Source organism: Lepidochelys olivacea, assembly GCF_965140295.1.
Source record: "Lepidochelys olivacea isolate rLepOli2 genome assembly, chromosome: 6".
NCBI lineage: Eukaryota > Metazoa > Chordata > Testudines > Cheloniidae > Lepidochelys > Lepidochelys olivacea.
Genome location: NC_140416.1, coordinates 113,932,202 through 113,951,354, shown reverse-complemented (window position 1 = coordinate 113,951,354; position 19,153 = coordinate 113,932,202). Strand labels below are relative to the sequence as shown.

The window sequence follows — 19,153 nt, the reverse complement described above, 5'->3', positions numbered from 1 at the left end:
AGACTTTTATTAAGTGTGAGGTGGGAGGGTCCCAGGGCTCAGGCTGCACCATGAGCCCAAATGTCTGCACTGCGATTAAACAGCCCCGCAGCCCAAGTCTCGCAAGCCTGAGTTAGCTGGCATGGGTGTCTATTTGCAATGTAGACAGGAATGAGTTGAATTGAAAACCCTTGTTACCCTTGCCTTTCCTTGTCTGTTCATGACATTCACTTGTTATGTTATGTTGAAATTAGAGCACAAACTCTTTGGGGAGGGACAATGTCTTTTCTTGTTTCAGTGAGATGCCTAGCACATTTTGGGGCACTCAGAATGTAACAAGTAATCATAATGGAAAGATAAATGTACAGTGCATAAGATAGCAGACATGCCATGACAAAGGGGTCAATAGGCATGGTGGGGTCTGATTTTTCTCTCTGCTACATTGTTATTATTTATTATTTATTTACTTTTTATCTCAATTTGGGAGCCCAGAGGTCCTAGCCAGGCCCATTATGCTGGGCACCGTGCAAGCACAGAATAGAAACCATTCCTGCTGTGTAGGATTTACAGCAGGGGTGGGCAAACTATGGCCCGCAGGCCGTGTCCGTCAGAGCTTTTAATCTAGACCCGGTGCTCCATTGCCCCGCTCTGGTGCTCCAGCCAGGGAGCAGGCTCAGGGGCTTGCCTCGCTCCGGTGCTCCTACTAGGGAGCAAGCCCTTGCACCCCGCTCCTGGGCAGGAGTGCCAGGCGGGCGAGGGGAGTGAGGCAAGCCCCCGATCCCCCTCCCCAGCTGGAGTGCCGGGTGGCAGAGTGTGGCAAGTGATGGGGTGGGCCTGGATAATAAGTGTGTGGCCCACGGCCCACCCGTGGTTACACCCCTGGTACAATGAGTCTTTTCTGATTTGAAAAAACACGTTGCAGTCACAGCTCTTTTGAAAATGAGGCCCCGCGTGAAGTGCGTGCAATCTTCTAAAACAGCAGTCTGAAATAAGGGCAGCAGTTAGGATTTTCTTTTCCCTTTCAAAAATGGGCGCTGCAAAAAAAAGAAAAGTGGACACTGAGTGTCGGGTTTTCAACAAAGAATGGAATGCAAAATATTTTTGCACAAACGTGAACTTGAAGGCCGTATGCCTGATTTGTCAGGAGAGCATCGCGGTGTTCATGGAGTAAATCTGAAGCACCATTTTTCAACGGAACATCTTAATTATGGCAGCAATTGAACAACTGAGGAAAGGGCAAGAAAAGCTGAGAAACTCACCACAAACTTGAAAGCTCAGGAAAATATTTATGTGCGACAAGCTACAGTTCAGGAAGCCACCACAAAGGCAAGTTATATTCCGGCGTTTAAAATCGCTGAACAAAATAAGCCTTTTGCTGAAGGGGAGTTTTTGAAAGAATTCATGGCTGATGTTGCTGGCATGCTGTGCCCAGAATACCAAAGCAAATGTGAGAACATTAGTTAGTCACAGAGAACTGTTACTCGCCTTGTAAAAGTGATTGATTGAACATTTAGCTTCTGAGTTGAACAAGAAAGCACAGGGCTTTACGTTGTTTTCGCTAGCTCTCGATAACAGCACTGAAATTAAGGACATGGCACAGTTATTGATTTTTGTCAGAGGAACTGACAACAAATTTGAAATCACAGAGGAATTTTTATCAGTGGAATCAATGAAAGGCACAACTACGGGATCGGATTTATACGAGAAGGTGTCTGGCTGCCTTGAACATCTGAAGCTCCCCTGGAGAAAAATGGCAAACGTAACCACACATGGATCGCCAAATGTAATTGGGGAAAACGTAGGACTTTTAAAAAGAATTCAGGACAAAGTAAAAGAAGATGACCCTGATAAAGAGGTGATTTTTCTGCATTGTATTATACATCAGGAGATGCAAAAACGTCCTGGACATCGATCATGTTGTTCGCACAGTAGTGAAAATAGTGAACTACATAAGAGCGAGGGGACTTAATCATCGGCAATTCATTTCCCTTCTTGAAGACACTGATGTTGAACACTAGGACTTACTTTATCATACAAATGTCCGCTGGTTCAGCCTAGGAAAAGTATTGCAAAGAGTGTGGGAGCTCAGAGATGAAATTTGCACTTTTCTGGAGATGCAGGGAAAAGAAAATGATTTCCCTGAATTAAAGAATTCAAACTGGGTGTGCGACCTCGCTTTTGGTATGGATATATTGGCACATTTAAATGAACTTAATGTGAAGCTACAAGGAAATAATGTGTTTGTACACGAATTGTATTCTAGTGTGACAGCTTTCTTGTTAGTCTTGTTTTTAAAACAAATTCAGGACAAAATATTCACTCAGTTTACAACACTGAAATACTTGGAAGTGTCGCCAGAGCAGACAGAAGAGTACAGCAAAATTTTCAGTGACTTGCACAGAAAATTTTCTCATTGATTCTTTGTCTTTGAGAAGATAGAAATGTAAGCAGAGTCAGGATGAGCTCCACCCTGACATCTGGTGGTGAGGTGTGGCAAGTTGTGGAAAAGAACTTCAGGGGCTGATCTCATTTGCATAGGCACACCCACCCTACCTAGAATGAGGCCATAGCTGCCCAAATGGTCACTTTGGCTGCTGTGGGATCCCCAGTGTCTCTGTTATTGGGGCAGGAAGAATAAATTGTTATTACCCTGATTATGGGAACTGTGCTTGGAACTGTACTGGGCCTTTTGTTATGATGGAGGGACTCGCCATCAACTAAGTAGCACTCACTAGGCAAGGGTCATGGGTTCCAAAACTCTGTGAATTGAGAGAGAGGCTGGGGACAGGTATTTATACTTGGTGATATGGGCCCCCTAATAAGGGCCTTACATGCTAATTACACTTTCTCCTCTCTCCACTGTGGAATCTCAGAGCTAATGTTGATTCTATTAGGAGTCTAGTTACAGGCTGCTGAGCTGAATTCCCTTTGGGCTAATGGTGCACCAGTGCTAAGGCTCCCCTACTACAAGCTGAAATCACAAAAGAGCTAAAAACTGACTAAGAGCTGAAATCACTGAGTGTTGTGTTAAGTAGCGGGGGAGCCTGAAGATATATTGTGGAGCAGTTTGCGGGATGGCTGGAGCGGCTTGTGGGACGCGGAGCGGAGCAGTTTGTGGACCGGCTGGTGGAGCAGTTCATGGGGCGGCAGGAGCGGCTTGTGGGACGCGGAGCGGAGCTGAGCAGAGCAGTTTGTGGACTGGCTGGTGAAGTGGAGCAAAGCCCTATGGAGCTGTGGCCAGTCAGCTTCAGATCATGTAAGGTGCCCCTTATTTCTCCCCCCCCCCTCCATCTCCACCCAGGTTGGGAGGTAAAACTCTGCAGATAAACTTTTGAACTCTGGGGCTGCCCTGACCAGGGACAGAGACTTTTGGGCCATTGGACTTTTGGGACTTTGGGTGATTTCGGGTTGCTGGACTCAAGAACCCAAGGGAAAGGACATGCCCCAATTTGCTTGGGGTGGGTTTTTGCTCATGGGTTGTGTTATGAATCCTGTTCGTGGTGTTTCCCCAACATAATGCCACATTGTTTCTCTCTGTTATTAAAAGGCTTTTTGCTACACTCAGACTCCCTGCTTGTGAGAGGGGAAGTATTGCCTCTTGGAGGCGCCCAGTGGGGGTGGTATATATTTGTCCCAGGTCACTGGGTGGGGGCTCAAGCCGGTTTTGCATTGTGTTATTGGAATGGAACCCCTAGATACTGAACCCGGCCCTTCTTGCTGCCTACTCTGATGGGCAGAAGGGTTACAGAGAAGACACTGGAGCTGGTGTCATGCCCACTGTCATTTGACTACGAGAAAGCCCCACAAGAATTACAACTGGAGCTCATTGATCTCCAGTGCAATTCCACCTTGAAGGAAAAGTATAATTCAGAAAAAATGGACAAGCTTTATGCCTCCTTGAGTGAAACAAAGTTCCCAAATATCTGCAAGGTGGCGCAGAAAATCTTTGTTTTGTTCAGCTCCACCTTTGTATGTGAACAAACATTTTCCCTGCTGAATTACAACAAATCTCGCTACAGATCCCAGTTAACTGACCAGCATCTCCGCTCAGCTCAGGGGTAATGAAAATGGGGGAAATATATATTAACTTTATAGATGGAAAAATATTTTTAAACAGGGAAAATTCAAATAAAAACATGATCCTTGGTCCTTATAACAAACCTATTTCTATGAACAGTATAATCAACAGACTCACTGTCTCTCCAATCAGCCAGGAGGTCTCCTCCAGGGATCTACTCAAATTATTTGGCTCCCAATTGCCTTTCAGAGGCAGTTACGTAAAAAGAAAAAGAGAGGGCTGAATTTATTGTCTGTGGCTTCATGCTTCTTTGTGCCTCTCCTAAATTGGGCCAATTCAGGGCCCCTCATACTTCCCTAACCTGTGCCCAGCTGCCTACAGCCCCCAAGGTCCATTATGGTAGCTGTGAGTAGCTGGGGTAAGGAAAAACCCAGACCATGCCCCCATTTCCCCAGGAACACCCTGACACACTCCCTATGTGGGGGCAGGGGCAGGTTTGTTCTTGTGTGAGTAACAGAGCTGGGTATGCTAACTTGCACCTGACAGGGTGGAACCTGTGTTAAGGGGATTCCCTGAGGTGGGAAATTGAGTACTCTATGGCTTGTATAAACTTTCCTTACAAGATGCCAGGTAACCAGCTTTTAAATAATAGCATGGCCTAAACTAGGAGTTCTCAAATTCCTTCAGTGTGGATCAAATCTTAAAAGCAAGATTATTTTAGGGACCATTCCCCTCCTATTCATGATCATGCAAACCACCTCACCTCCTGTCCACAACTGCACAACATCATGGCAGCAACTGCTTACATTTGGGAATGAATTTTGTGAAAATTAATATTGGGAATGTATTTAAATGTATTTTTCAATGCAACTTAGCAGTTGGAAACAAGAAGAAACAGCACCATGTGGCCACAAGTCATTGCTTTAGGATTACTGGTCTAAAGGAATGAACAGGGAGTTAGAAGTCAAAGATCCCTGAGTTCTAAGCCCAGCTCTACCTCTGACTTCAGTGTGCGGCTTTAGGCAATCACTTAGGCCTATGTCCTCAAAAGTATTTAGGGGCCTAACTCCCATTAATTTCAACTATGAGGATCTGAGCCTCAATTTTTCTTCCTCATTTATCTCCTCTAAAAAATGGGGATAATGATTATTACCTTGGAAAAATGACAATTTGAAACTTCTTGTTTGCTCTGAATTATCAATCTTCTTTAAAGAGTCAGGATGACCCAGGGCCTGGTGTATCTTGAGGTCTCCGGCATTGTTCCAAATAGTATTAAGACAATGTAAGGTACGCTAAAACTGTTAACAAATATTTTTCTTCTGCATGATGCCTAAGAGGTACCATAGCAGGTGAAGAAGATGATTTTTGTTTTACAAGTAAAGTGATTTATTTACAGGGAGGTTGATCAAACAATGGTACAATAAAAAGACAAACAAGCCAACCATCTAAAGGAACAGAAAAAGAAACCAACAAAAAACAATAAATGGAAAATGCATTAAACTAAACTATTTACAAGTATTTATCACTGATCTTAAAAACTCTAATGGGAGAGCAGAAAATAAAACCTAGTTATTTCAGTCTTCAGTGTTCTGTACAAACTTTAACTATACACAACATCACTATGAGATAGGCAAGTGGTATACTTTACAGAGGAGGAAATTGATATACCAAAAAGTTAAGTAACTTGTCTAACTAGCAAGAAAGAGGCAAAGGCAGGGGTCAAACTCAGGATTTCTGGATTCCAGCTTCGTGCTCAATCCTCGAAACTACAATGCCCACAAATAACGGTATATTTATATTGAGAAAATGCATTGTGATAGAAAAGGTGAGAACTAGCACATTATCTACCATGCTATGAAACACAGCTTAGCCTTTAGTGCGGACGACAGTCATTTTAAAAAATATGTTAACTGATTGTGGTTAGCCCTAGGTTAGGGTTTTTATCATCTTCTGAGTGAGCCTAGAGATAACCAGCACCAGCTAAACATGACTGTCATTGTCCACACAAGAGGTTAAAAAGTGTTCAACATGTGAGCTAACCCATTTTCTAACATGATGCATTTCCCCTATGCAGACAAACTCTGTACATCAGTCATTCTCTAGAACAGTGATACTCAGACCTCAGTGGTTCAGGAGCCCAATTAGTGATCAACAGTACCCAAAAGAGCCACAGTAGTGTGAATTCATTTTCATTTACTATAGTACTATATATTAATATTTAAACAGTATGACAGGGAAATATATATAAAAATATATAAATTCTCACAGCAAAATGACTGACCAAGTATTATTTTATCAACTACAATTGGCTAATAACACAGTAGAAGCATCCTGATGGATTAATTAAATCACAGTCTTTTAATATTATGTGCCACAAAGAGCCAGAGGAGACACATTAAAGAGCCACTAGCGACTCCCAAGCCTCAGTCTGAGTATCACTGCTCTAGGGATACAATCTTACAAAGACTTAAGCATGTGTAACTTTACACATTTGAGCAATCATACTGTGTTCAATGGGGCTTATCTTGTGCAAAAAGTTATTTACGCTCGTAAATTTTTGTGGGATCAGGGCCCAGTACTGGTTCTCCACTCCTGTGTTGTAGTGAACAAAGTGGGTGAGGTAATATCTTTTATTAGACCAACCTCTGTTGGTGAGAGAAACAAGTTAAGCTTGAAAACTTGTCTCTCTAATATCCTTGAACCAACATGGCTACAACAACACTGCATATTACACTGAACGGGCATTCCCCATTTCAGCTTCTTTAGCACCGCCCATGGGACCAACCTCACTTTTTTCACTTGTCCTTCTCCTCATATAGAGATGGTCTAAGGGAGGAAGGGTTTATCTTAACTGGATGGAGAAAACCCTTAGTTCCTTTCCACAAATCCTGAGCCAATAAGAGGTCAATTTTCCATGAAATCATGATGCACCTACTAAGACCCACTGCAAACATAGGCTCAGCTATTAACTCACCAGTATCACTGAAGCTGCAGGTCTTGCATGGATTTTGTGAGTTTCATGGCTTTTAAAAAAGCAATATCTGTGACTTTTGACATCTTGTGTAAGAGGCAGTGGATGTGTTGTTAAACAATCAAACTTCGGGAGCTGCCAAGTTAAACCCTGGATTGTGTGGGAGGCTAACAGAGCAGAAGCAAAGCAACAACACTGTGGCAACACAAAAGATCAAAGCAATAAACTCTCAGTGAAAGCTTTAAATCCCAACTGGATGAAGTTGCCCCATCCTCATCTTGAGTGATGCTGAGTTTATAAAAATCTGCCCTGGTATTACGATTACCATGGTCAGATCTGTCCACTGTTTTCAGAGTTCTAACACTCTTCTAATTATTCACACTAAAATGGGTAAATAAAGCATATTAGAAGTATTATTTATTATTCAACATTTTCACTTTCATTCATTTGGATAATGGAGTGGAGAGTATGCTTATAAAATTTACAGATAACACCAAGCTGGGAGGGGTTGCAAGCACTTTAGAGGACAGAATTAGAATTCAAAATGACCTTGACAAATTTCAGAATTGGTCTGAATTCAATAAGATGAAATTCAATAAAGACAAGTGCAAAGTTCTACATTTTGCAAGAAAAAAATCAAATTCACAACTACAAAATGTGGAATAACTGGTGAAGTGGTTGTACTGCTGGAAAAGCATCATGGGGTTATAGTGGATCACAATTTGCATATGAGCCAACAATGCGATGCAGTTGCCAAAATGGCTAATATCATTCTAGGGTGTATCAACAGGAGTGTTATATGTAAGACATGGAAGATAACTGTCCCACTCTACTTGGCATGGGTGAGACCTCAGCTGGAGTACTTGTGCCCAGTGTTTGGCACCATGTTTTAAGAAAGATGTGGAGAAATTGGAGAGAATCTAGAGGTGAGTAACAAAAATGATAAAAGGTTTAAGAAAATCTGACCACTGAGAAAAGGTTAAAAAAACTGGTTTCAGAGTAACAGCCGTGTTAGTCTGTATTCGCAAAAAGAAAGGGAGTACTTGTGGCACCTTAGAGACTAACCAATTTATTTGAGCATAAGCTTTTGTGAGCTACAGCTCACTTCATCGGATGCATACTGTGGAAACTGCAGAAGACATTATATACACAGAGACCATGAAACAATACCTCCTCCCATCCCACTCTCCTGATGGTAATAGCGTATCTAAAGTGATCACTCTCCTTACAATGTGTATGATAATCAAGTTGGGCCATTTCCAGCACAAATCCAGGTTTTCTCACCCTCCCCCCCTCGCCCCCTCCCCGCCCCACAAACTCACTCTCCTGCTGGTAATAGCCCATCCAAAGTGACCACTCTCTTTACAATGTGTATGATAATCAAGGTGGGCCATTTCCAGCACAAATCCAGGTTTTCTCACCCCCCACCCCCCCCCTCCAAAAACCACACACACAAACTCACTCTCCTGCTGGTAATAGCTTATCCAAAGTGACCACTCTCCTTACAATGTGTATGAAAATCAAGGTGGGCCATTAACAAAAAAACTGGTTATGTTTAGTTTTGAGCAGGGAAGATTGAGGGGGGACTTGAAAAGTCTTCAGACAGGGCTGTTTGGTTCTAACCACCAGAAGAGTGATGTTCTGGAACAGCCTTCCAAGGGGCATAGTGGAGGCAAAAAAACTAACTTGTTTCAGGACTGAACTTGATAAGTTGATGATGGTGGATTGTATAATGAGGTCGCCTCAAATGGCATATGGCCCATTGCAACTGCTATTAGCAAACATCTCAAATGGATGGAGATGGGACACAATATGGGGAGGACTCTGAGTTACTACAGAGAGTTCTTTCTCAGGTATCTTCCTGGCGGGTCTCACCCATGTGCTCAGGATCTAACTCAGGGGTTCTCGCAACAAATTTTTTGGTGGCCTCAGCGTGCGACCACCAACTCTCACTGGTGGCTGCACTGATACTTTCCCCCTAAAATACTTATTTAACTTTAGGGGGAAAAAATTAAATATGCACAGATTCACATCCAAATAATTATAATGTGTATTAATAGGGTTTTTTGGCAGACTCAATAACAAAAATAATGCTGCCTCCCCCTTTGCCCTCCTCCCCCCCCCCCCCCATCCAGGGCTTAGTGGGTCCTAGGGCTCACTGTGAAAAGTGATATTTGTATATTTGTTAATATCTCAGCTTGCTTAGCTACCTGGGAGGCTATGAAAAGTGATAAGTGATATTAACAAACATACAAATAGCTAGTAACTCTGCTAGGGAGGCCAAAGGGGGAGGCAGCAGGGACCAGAGGCGATGGTGGGATGGATGCGGGGCAGGGGGAGGCAGTGGAGGCCTGGGGCAATGTGGTCTAACTGATTGTGATATTGGGAGTTTGGAAGAAATTTTTCCCCAGGTCAGAGTGGCAGAGACCCTGGACATTTTTTGCCTTTCTTTGTAGTGTGGGGCACAGGTCACATGCTGGTTTGAACTAGAATAAATGGTGAATTCTCTGTAACTTAAAGTCTTTAAATCAAGATTTGAGGGCTTCAGTAACTCAACCAGAAGTAATGGGCCTACTACAGGAGTGAGTGGGTGAGGTTCTGTGGGCTGCGATGTGCAGGAGGTCAGACTAGATGATCACAGTGGTCCCCTCTGGCCTTAAAAGTCTATGAGTCCATGAGGGTAGTTAAGCTCTGGAAGAGGCTTCCAAGAGAGGTTGTAGAATCCCCGTCATTGGAAGTTTTTCAGAACAGGTTGGACAAACACCTGTCAGGGATGCTCTAAGTTTACTTGGTCCTGCCTCAGCACAGGGGGCTGGACTTGAAGACCTCTCAAGGTCCCTTCCAGCCCTACTTTTCTAGGATTTTCTGATTATTTGTATTACCTTAGTGCCTAGGAGCCCTGTCCCAAGGATCAGGACCCCTTTGTACTAGGCACTGTACAAACAAATACCGAGAGTTGATAAGACTGGATTAGTATCCACTGATTCTGATGGCAGCGGTTGCTGCTGCAGCACTCTCCTGGATAGATGACTGGAAACATTTTTTATAAGAGAACTGTGCTTCTTTTCTTTTCGATGTGTGGGGAAAGGCTTGAATGTTTTTGTTTCTTTAATCCTGCTTGGTTTTTTTTACATTAGCAATTTTAGGAATGCCAAGTTTGGAGTTCCCTGGTTTCGCTGGCGGATGGGTTGTCTCAGATGTTTTTTGTGAGCTTTCTCAGCCTTCGTTGAAGGAGTGGGGTGTGTTCAATCTTTTTTACATATTCTCTCCCACTTGTTCATTCAGGCGTTTGAATTAGAGACATCAACAAAAGCAAACAAGACAGAATTTTAAGCAAGCTGTGGGGGAAATCATTTCTCTTAATTAAATGGTTTTAATTGTATAATCCCACCAGATTTCTGTAGAGACATCCAGGGGAAAAACAGGGTACCAGAATTTCTAATGGAGAGTACGGAACTTTTAAAGAATGAAAGAGAAAGCTCTTGCAAGCTTTCTTTATGTATCATATAGAAGCAAAAAAGGGAATGACTCAATTTATTCCCCTCCCTTACAGGTTACCTTTAAAGGGAAGTGTCTGGGCTTTAACACTATGGTTACAATGTATTATGAAGTTAATGTTGTTTCTTTCTTAGTGAAATTATTTTATGGGTCAAGAGATACTGAAGTTTTCACCCAGTAAAAAGCAAAGTAAAGCAAATGTCCAGCTGACTGGGGGGGAAAAAACAAAAGCAGGGAAGACACACTCCCAGATAAGTAACTTTTCACCCTTTAAACTAGTCACTCGTTTTACTCCACTATTTGTCAATTATTACGGCATCCTGAGGTTAACAGAGAATATGAAGGCCTAATCCTGGTTTAGTCCATACTCACATGAGATGCCTCATTGGTTTCAACAGCAGATATATTAGGGGTTTACTTCATCCATCTCTTGCCCTATGAACGTGGTGTATGCCTCTCTGAGAAGAGCAAACAATTGTGCACAATATGCTTAGACAATGATTATTTCACTCATCCCTGAAATGCAGCCCCCTCTCTAGAGGAACGTAGCCACTGTTTAACAGAACACAGCAGCAACAATATATAAAAGTATGGCAATCTTGTACCACATTTTACCATACTGCACTGTGAGGTTTCCTTTTCATTACAGGAAGGGCTGTGCCTGACATGGATGGTCAGACTGTCTCAGACACAACCCTTCCCATCCAGCTCTGGGAGCCTTTCACCCTTAGCTACTAATGTTACCCCTGTGGGCTTTCTGTGCCAAAAAAATAAAAATTGTGTGCACAATATTATAAAATTCTGCAAATTTTATTTGTCAAATAAATGTGGAGGCTCCAGCATGGCATTGGGGAGCACAAGCTACTGGCACAGAAGTTGGAGATCACTCTGCAGCTCCACGCTGGGACCTGGATTCAGCAGTGAGGCTGCACCCAAGGACACAGCACAAGGACCAGGCCTGCCCCAGAAACACCCCTGGGCCCTGCCCCTCCATGCCAGGTGCACCAGGTGTGAGTAGGCAGACTCAGCCCAGCAGGATCCAAGTGCAGAGGGGATTAGTGTGGGGGGATCCAGCTGTGGAGTGAGAGAGTTCTGTGTGGGGCAATCTGAGTGCAGGCGGCTCAGTGGGGGATCCAGGTGCAGGGGGCAGTCTTGATGCATGTTAGGGGGCTTATTCCTTCACCCACTTACTTCCCTGGTCCTTCTCGCATGAACAGAGAGCAACAATACCCGAAGTCCAAAGGTGCAAACAATTCGATGTTTATTGGGGTGAACTTCCAGCAAGCATGATTCCAGTTTCCTTCCTTAGTATCCCCCTTCCCAGCTCTGACACCACAGACACCTGTGTCCCTGTTCCCATTCCTGCCCTTAGCCAAACATGATTCCAACTTCCTTACTCCCATTCCCTGTTCTCATTTCCCCCTTTAGCAAAACATGATTCCAATTTTCTTACCCCCATTCCCTGTTCCCATCTCCCCCACATACCCACCCACTCCCTGACTGACTGCAGACTATATAGTAAAACTTGAGTTCTGCTTAGCTATACCTTAACCAATCATATTCCTGAAATTTAACTAACCAATCCTAACATATTGTAACATGATTATGTAACCAATTATATCCCACCACCTTAATTAGTTTACACCCAGCAAAATTAATTATACAGCAGACAGGAACAATCACAGAACCAGACAGAGATTATACAGACAAACAATAGCAAAGTGAAAACTATAATGACAAAACAATACAGAAGTGAGGATTTCACATCCCAGCTATTGATAAGTGAGTTCTTGCCAGACAAGATGCTGTCAAACTAAGTTTCCTTTTACATTTTCTAGGCACTTCCCTTTCTCTGGAGGTGATAGGCATACAATCCTGTCCTGATAGTGCCTAACAGCCCAACAGCATCTTATTTCAATGTGACTAGTTTGGAATGTGAGGATGTGACTGTTCGCTTCCCAGCTTATGGCTGCCTCTGCTGCTTTGGCCAAAGGCCTTAGCCTAAGAACAGGGCCTCAGACTGTCACCGTAAGAGAAGGCCCTTACACCAGCAGACAGTGATTTTGATTCTTTCTTTCTTTTATACCTCTAGAACTAGCCAAGTGATAAGAATACACCTACATTCTTAAAGTACAGGCCTTTGCAGACAGGCCTGAATATAAAGGGGAAAAGGGAACAGGGAATGGGAGTAAGGAAGTTGGAATCATGTTTGGCTAAGGGCAGGAATGGGAACAGGGACACAGGTGTCTGTGGTGTCAGAGCTGGGAAGGGGGATACTAAGGAAGGAAACTGGAATCATGCTTGCTGGAAGTTCACCCCAATAAACATCGAATTGTTTGCACCTTTGGACTTCGGGTATTGTTGCTCTCTGTTCATGCGAGAAGGACCAGGGAAGTAAGTGGGTGAAGGAATAAGCCCCCTAACAATGCACAGGGGCTTGTTGGGAAGTTATGGGTGCAGCAGTAATGGGACTCTGCAGGGGGGTCCAGATGAGGGTGTTGGTGCTTGGGGGGGGGTCTAGGTGTGGGGGGAACAGAGCTCAGTAGGGAGATCTGGGTGTGGGACAACCAGTGGGGAGCAATCCAGATGCTGGGGGAGTGGGGCTCAGTGGGGTGGACATCCAGGTGCAGCTAGTTGGGGCTTGGTGGGATCTGGGTGGCTTCATGGTGTGGTCCAGGTGCAGAAGAGTGGGGCTTATCGGGGAGGTTCTGAGTGCAGAGGGGTGAGGCTTGGCAGGAGGGTCTGGATGCACCAGGGTTGGGTGGATGGGGGAAGCAGCTCCTTGTACAGGGATCCCTCCATCTGCAGCTGAGGAGCAATGGATGCAGGAAGTGTATGCGTGAAGGGAGTTTGCAGATCTCCCTGCAGCTGGGGGAGAAACCTGGGGGTGGGTCTGACCCAGTCCCGGATGCCATGCAGGGGAAGAGGAAGTCGCATCCTCCCTAGCCAAGCCAGGACTAGCAGCTAATCCCAGCACAGGATAGGAGCCACCAGCCAGGTCTTCCCTAGTCCTGCCCCTCAGTGATTTACCTCTCTGACAGCTACCCGGGCACCCAAAACAGACGGCTGGGGAGGGTTGCCTGGCCGCTTTTGTGGCTTCCCTTTGCTTCCCCCTCAGAAAGTCATTTTTTCCTGTAGGGAAGCAAAGAAATCTGTGGGGGACATGAATTCTGTGCCTGCGCAAGGGTGCAGCATTCCCCCAGGAGTAATTTAATGTGGCCACGCTCCACAGCCCAGAGGCTGCAGTGGAGACCAGGACCGCCTTCTCTCCCACAGGCTCAGGAGGGGGGGGCAGGCCTAGCCAGGCTGCATTGGTGCAGCAGCTACCGCCTGCGGCGAAGGTGGCCCCCGATGGGGCCCGCCAGCAGCGTGGGTCACAACAACAGGATTCAGAGTAACAGCCGTGTTAGTCTGTATTCGCAAAAAGAAAAGGAGTACTTGTGGCACCTTAGAGACTAACCAATTTATTTGAGCATGAGCTTTCGTGAGCTACAGCTCACTTCATCGGATGCATGCCGTGGAAACTGCAGCAGGCTTTATTTATACACAGAGAATATGAAAAAATACCTCCTCCCACCCCACTGTCCTGCTGGTAATAGCTTATCTAAAGTGATCATCAGGTGGGCCATTTCCAGCACAAATCCAGGTTTTCTCACCCTCCACCCCCCCACACAAATTCACTCTCCTGCTGGTGATAGCCCATCCAAAGTGACAACTCTTTACACAATGTGCATGATAATAAAGTTGGGCCATTTCCTGCACAAATCCAGGTTCTCTCACCCCCTCACCCCCGTCCCAAAAACCACACACACAAACTCACTCTCCTGCTGGTAATAGCTCATCCAAAGTGACCATTCTCCCTACAATGTGCATAATTAAGGTGGGCCATTTCCAGCACAAATCCAGGTTTTCTCACATCCCCCCCACCCCCATACACACACAAACTCACTCTCCTGCTGGTAATAGCTCATCCAAACTGACCACTCTCCAAGTTTAAATCCAAGTTAAACCAGAACATCTGGGGGGGGGGGGGGAGGTGTAGGAAAAAACAAGAGGAAATAGGCTACCTTGCATAATGACTTAGCCACTCCCAGTCTCTATTTAAGCCTAAATTAATAGTATCCAATTTGCAAATGAATTCCAATTCAGCAGTTTCTCGCTGGAGTCTGGATTTGAAGTTTTTTTGTTTTAAGATAGCGACCTTCATGTCTGTGATTGCGTGACCAGAGAGATTGAAGTGTTCTCCGACTGGTTTATGAATGTTATAATTCTTGACATCTGATTTGTGTCCATTTATTCTTTTACGTAGAGACTGTCCAGTTTGACCAATGTACATGGCAGAGGGGCATTGCTGGCACATGATGGCATATATCACATTGGTGGATGTGCAGGTGAACGAGCTTTAGATAAGCTATTACCAGCAGGACAGTGGGGTGGGAGGAGGTATTGTTTCATGATCTCTGTGTATATATAAAGCCTGCTGCAGTTTCCACAGTATGCATCCGATGAAGTGAGCTGTAGCTCAGGAAAGCTTATGCTCAAATAAATTGGTCAGTCTCTAAGGTGCCACAAGCCCTCCTTTTCTTTTTGCGAACAACACGATTATTCATTGGCTAAAGAGGGGCGGGCGCTTGGCCCCGGGAGGCCTATGAGCCAGCGCAGCCGGCGGGTCCCGCCCCCGTGTCCCTTACCGGCGCATGGGGGCGGGGGCGCCCGGCGGGCGCGGAAGCTCGGGCCACGTGGGTGCGGCGGGCGGGTGTCTGGGCGCAGCCACGCGCAATTGGAGCCTCGGGGAGCGCCGGGGCGGCGGGCGCGCGAGCAGTCACCATGGCCCCCGCGCAGGTCCTCTGCGGCAAAGCCGCCGCCGCGTACGTACCCCGGGGCCGGGGCGGGCGGGGGGTTCCCGGCTGCAGCCTGGCAGCGCCCCTGGGGCCCGTCTGGGCGCGCCCGCGGCAGCCAGGCCAGCAGGGCGGTGCTCCCGCTCCGCCCGGCTCTCCCCGGGGGTGCGGCGCGGCGCGTCCCGCTGCCGCCGGCGGGGCGCCTGCCTGGGGAGCCGCCCGCGCGGGACGGGAGACTGGCAGGGCGGGACCGAAACCAGCCCGTTCGCCTGGCCCGGGCCTGGGGAAACGGCCCCCGCAGGCGCTGTTACTTCGCCGGGTCTCCGCGCCCGGGCGGGAGCGAGCGGGGACCTCTGCACGGTTGTTTCCAGCCCCGGGGCCCAGCCTAAGTTGACCCCGGCTCTGAAAGCGGCTTCCGCGTGTTTGGAGGGGGGTTTTTTGGGGGGGGGGGCAGGCTGGGTTGGGGGGGGTATGCTTTGGAATCGTCCCATGAAGTGTGATGTACGAGGGCAAACACTATTCCATGGTGGGCTTGTTTTGTTTTGTTTGTAAACGTTGGCTAGTCTTGAGCCTTCCAGTGCCAGGATGGACCCCTGGGTAGACAGGATGGTTTCTGGTAAATCCCCCCCTCCTCCCCGCAGCCATTCACTTACCCACTTGTTCACTTGTCTGTCTCTCTTGGTGGCTGCTGCGCTGCAACCACTGCTTAAGTTAATCCTAACACGGTGACAGTCCCGGTGACCTTGTGCTCTTCTCCCCCCAAATGTTGGTTCCGTCCGTCTGTTGCCTTTCGTGATGTATTTAGATTGCATGTGCTCTAGGGTGAGGACCATGTGCATATTACATGTGTACAGTGCCTAGCACAATGGGGTCGAGAAGTGCTATTGCAATTCATGTAATAATCTTGATGGGTTCAACATGGTGTTGTCTAGTAGGGTCCATAGATTCATAAATAGTAATGCCAGAAGGGACTGATTTCTCATATAGCACAGTCCATAGCCCAAAATAATTCCTGGAGCATATCTTTTAAGAAAAATATTCCAATCTTTATTTAAAGATTGTCCGAGATGGAGAATCCATTATGACCTTTAGTAAATTGGCCCAGTGGTTAATGACTCTCACCTTTAAAAATGTACACCTTTTTTCCAATTTGAATTTGGCTAACTTCAACTTCCAGGCATTGGATTGTGTTATACCTTTCTCTGGTAGACTGGAGTGTTATTTTTTTATTATTAAATATTTTTCCTGTAGGTATTTTACAGTCTGTAATCAAATTACCCCTTAACCTTCTCTTTATTAAGCTAAATAGATTAGCTCAGTGGTGTGAGCATTGGCCTGCTAAACCCAGGGTTGTGAGTTCAATCCTTCAGGGGGCTGTTGAGTTGATCTGGGGCAAAAAATGGGGATTGGTCCTGCTTTGAGCAGGGGGTTGGACTAGATCTCCTGATATTCTGTGATACAGATTGAGCTCCTTGAGCCTATCAATGTGAGGCATGTGTTCTAAAACGTTAGTCATTCATGTGGCTCCTCTTCTCTAAACCTTCTCAAATGTATCACCATCCTTTTTGAATTGTGGGCACCAGAACTGGACACAGTATTCCAGCAGCAGTCACACCAGTGCCAAATATAGAGGTAAAATAACCTGTCTACTCCTACTTGAGATTCCCCTGTTTATGCATCCCAGGATTACATTATCTCTTTCGGCCACAGCATCACACTTGGAGCTCAGCTTCAGTTGATTATCCACCATGACCACCATATCTTTTTCAGGGTCACTGCTTCCCAGGATAGAATCCCCCATCCTGTAGGTCTGGCCTACATTCTGTGTTCCTAGATGTATGCATTTACCTGTATTAAAACACATTGTTTGCTTGTGCTCAGTTTACTAAGCAATCTAGGTAGCTCTGAATCATTAATCAGTCTCTTCGTTATTTACCACTCCCCCAACCTTTTTGTCATCTGCAAACTTTATCAGTGATGATTTAATGATTTCTTTCAGGTTATTGATAAAAATGTTGAATAGGATAGGGCCAGGAACCACTCCCTGTGGGACCCCACTGGAAACACTTGCTCAATAATGATTCCCTGTTTACAGTTATGTTTTTGAGACCTATCAGTTAGCCAGTTTTTAATCCATTTAATGTATGCCATGTTGATTTTATATGGTTCTCGTTTTTTAATCAAAATGTTTTGCGGTCGAAGACCTTACAGAAGTTTAAGGACATCACATCAACACTATTAATGTTGTCAACCAAACTTGTAATTTATCAAAAAACATAGTTAGTTTGACAGGATCTATTTTCCATAAACCCATGCTGATATGCATTAATTGCATTAACAACCTTTTAGTTTTTTGTTAATCGAGTCCCATATCAACTGCTCCATTATCTTGCCCAGGTCATCCTGTTTACCCTTTTTAAAAATTGGCGCATTAGCTTTCTTCCAGTCTTCTGGAATTTCCCCAGTTCTCCAAGACGTACTGAACAAAAAAAATCAACATTAATAAAAACTCTTGCGTGCAAGTTATTTGGGCCTTCTGATTTAAAGATATCTAACTTTAGTAGCTTCTGTTTAACATTCTCCAGAAATACTAGTAAAATATGATGAGACTTTATTTTCTGTTTTTTCCCCAAATATAGAACAGAAATATTTATTGAACACTTGTGCATTTTTATTGATACATTCTACCATTTCCATATAGTAATTGGCCAATACCATTGTCAGGATTCTTTTTGGTCCCAATATATTTTAAAAACTCCTTCTTATGTCCTTAACGCATCTGATGGCCATAGATTTCTTCTTGTGTCCCTTGGCTTCCCTTATCAATTTTCTACCATTCCTAACATGGTTTATATTAAGTGCTATCAACTTCCCTTTTCTTCCATTTGTTGTTTGTTGTTTTTTTACAGCTGCCTTCACTTGCCCTCTAAATCGGGGTCACCTGTGTCAGCAAAGAAAAGCAGGGGTGGTTCTGTTAAATTACTGCTTCTGGTGTTTGCTGTCAGTGAACAGCAGTAGCAAAAGAAGTCAAGGCACACTATAGATTTGCTCACCCCTTTCACTATTGTACTAACAATGCAATGGTCTGTGGGCAGGGAGAATGGAAAGTACTAAGACAGCATTGTACAGGGAAGAAAGGTTATTAAAGAATCTTTAGAAATATTCAAAAACAAGTCATTTCAAACTACTTAAATAACTGTTCTGTCTTCTAAAATCATTCTCTCTTTAATTTTGTATGCTTTCGTTCTCTATTATATCACTGGCCTAACATTACCGTAGTGGCATATAACTGACTGGCATTTGGTATCAGTCCTCATGCAGAGATAAATCATCTGCCTAAATGTTTGCAGTATGGTGAAATCCCTTCTTACTTTTAAAAATCCGTTCTCTGTCTCCTGCTAGGATCCTTTCTAGGTTTCAGTAGGTGGGAAATGAGGGTTTATGCAAGACTGTATGTTGTACATTTAGTTTGCTTTCTTCTCATCTTTTTGTCGTCTTATTGCTAAATTTCCAAATGGAATGAAAGAGCTTAATGTTCTCCTTTCTTCCTTGAAAGGCTTAGTACTAAATAGTGTCTAGTGTTTACCCCTTCAAAGTGCTGGACAAATATTAACCCTATTTTACAGTTGGGGAAACTAAGACACAGATGTTGAAGTCAAAAGTTACCTCAGATCTGGGGTGAGACCTTGGGCCTGATTTTTCAGGGTGCTGAGCTGTGGCAGCTCCATTAACTGAAGTTGGGATTGTGGATGCTCAGCACTTCTGAAAATCAGGCCAAAAATGTCTGAAGCTGGACATCCAAAATCAGACACTACTTCAGAAAATGTGGATGTAAGGGCCGCGTATCAA

The 19,153-nt window shown here is 44.8% G+C and overlaps 1 protein-coding gene and 1 long non-coding RNA gene across 2 annotated transcripts in view; one reads left to right on the top strand and one right to left on the bottom strand.

Moving 5' to 3' along the window:
* LOC311522570 overlaps positions 1 to 16,294 on the bottom strand; it is a 31,521-nt gene extending 15,227 nt beyond the window's left edge. Inside the window, exons 1-2 of the long non-coding RNA XR_014712169.1 lie at positions 15,958 to 16,294; positions 10,839 to 10,924 (exon numbers count right to left, since the gene is read on the bottom strand). This is a non-coding gene — a long non-coding RNA (uncharacterized lncRNA). The remainder of the gene's footprint in view (positions 1 to 10,838; positions 10,925 to 15,957) is intronic.
* The window catches only part of MTHFD1 (methylenetetrahydrofolate dehydrogenase, cyclohydrolase and formyltetrahydrofolate synthetase 1), a 68,552-nt gene continuing 64,547 nt past the window's right edge, over positions 15,149 to 19,153 (top strand). Inside the window, 2 exon segments of the mRNA XM_084632046.1 lie at positions 15,149 to 15,231; positions 15,233 to 15,334. Coding sequence (XP_084488172.1) covers positions 15,164 to 15,231; positions 15,233 to 15,334 — 170 coding nt within the window. The 5' untranslated portion in view covers positions 15,149 to 15,163.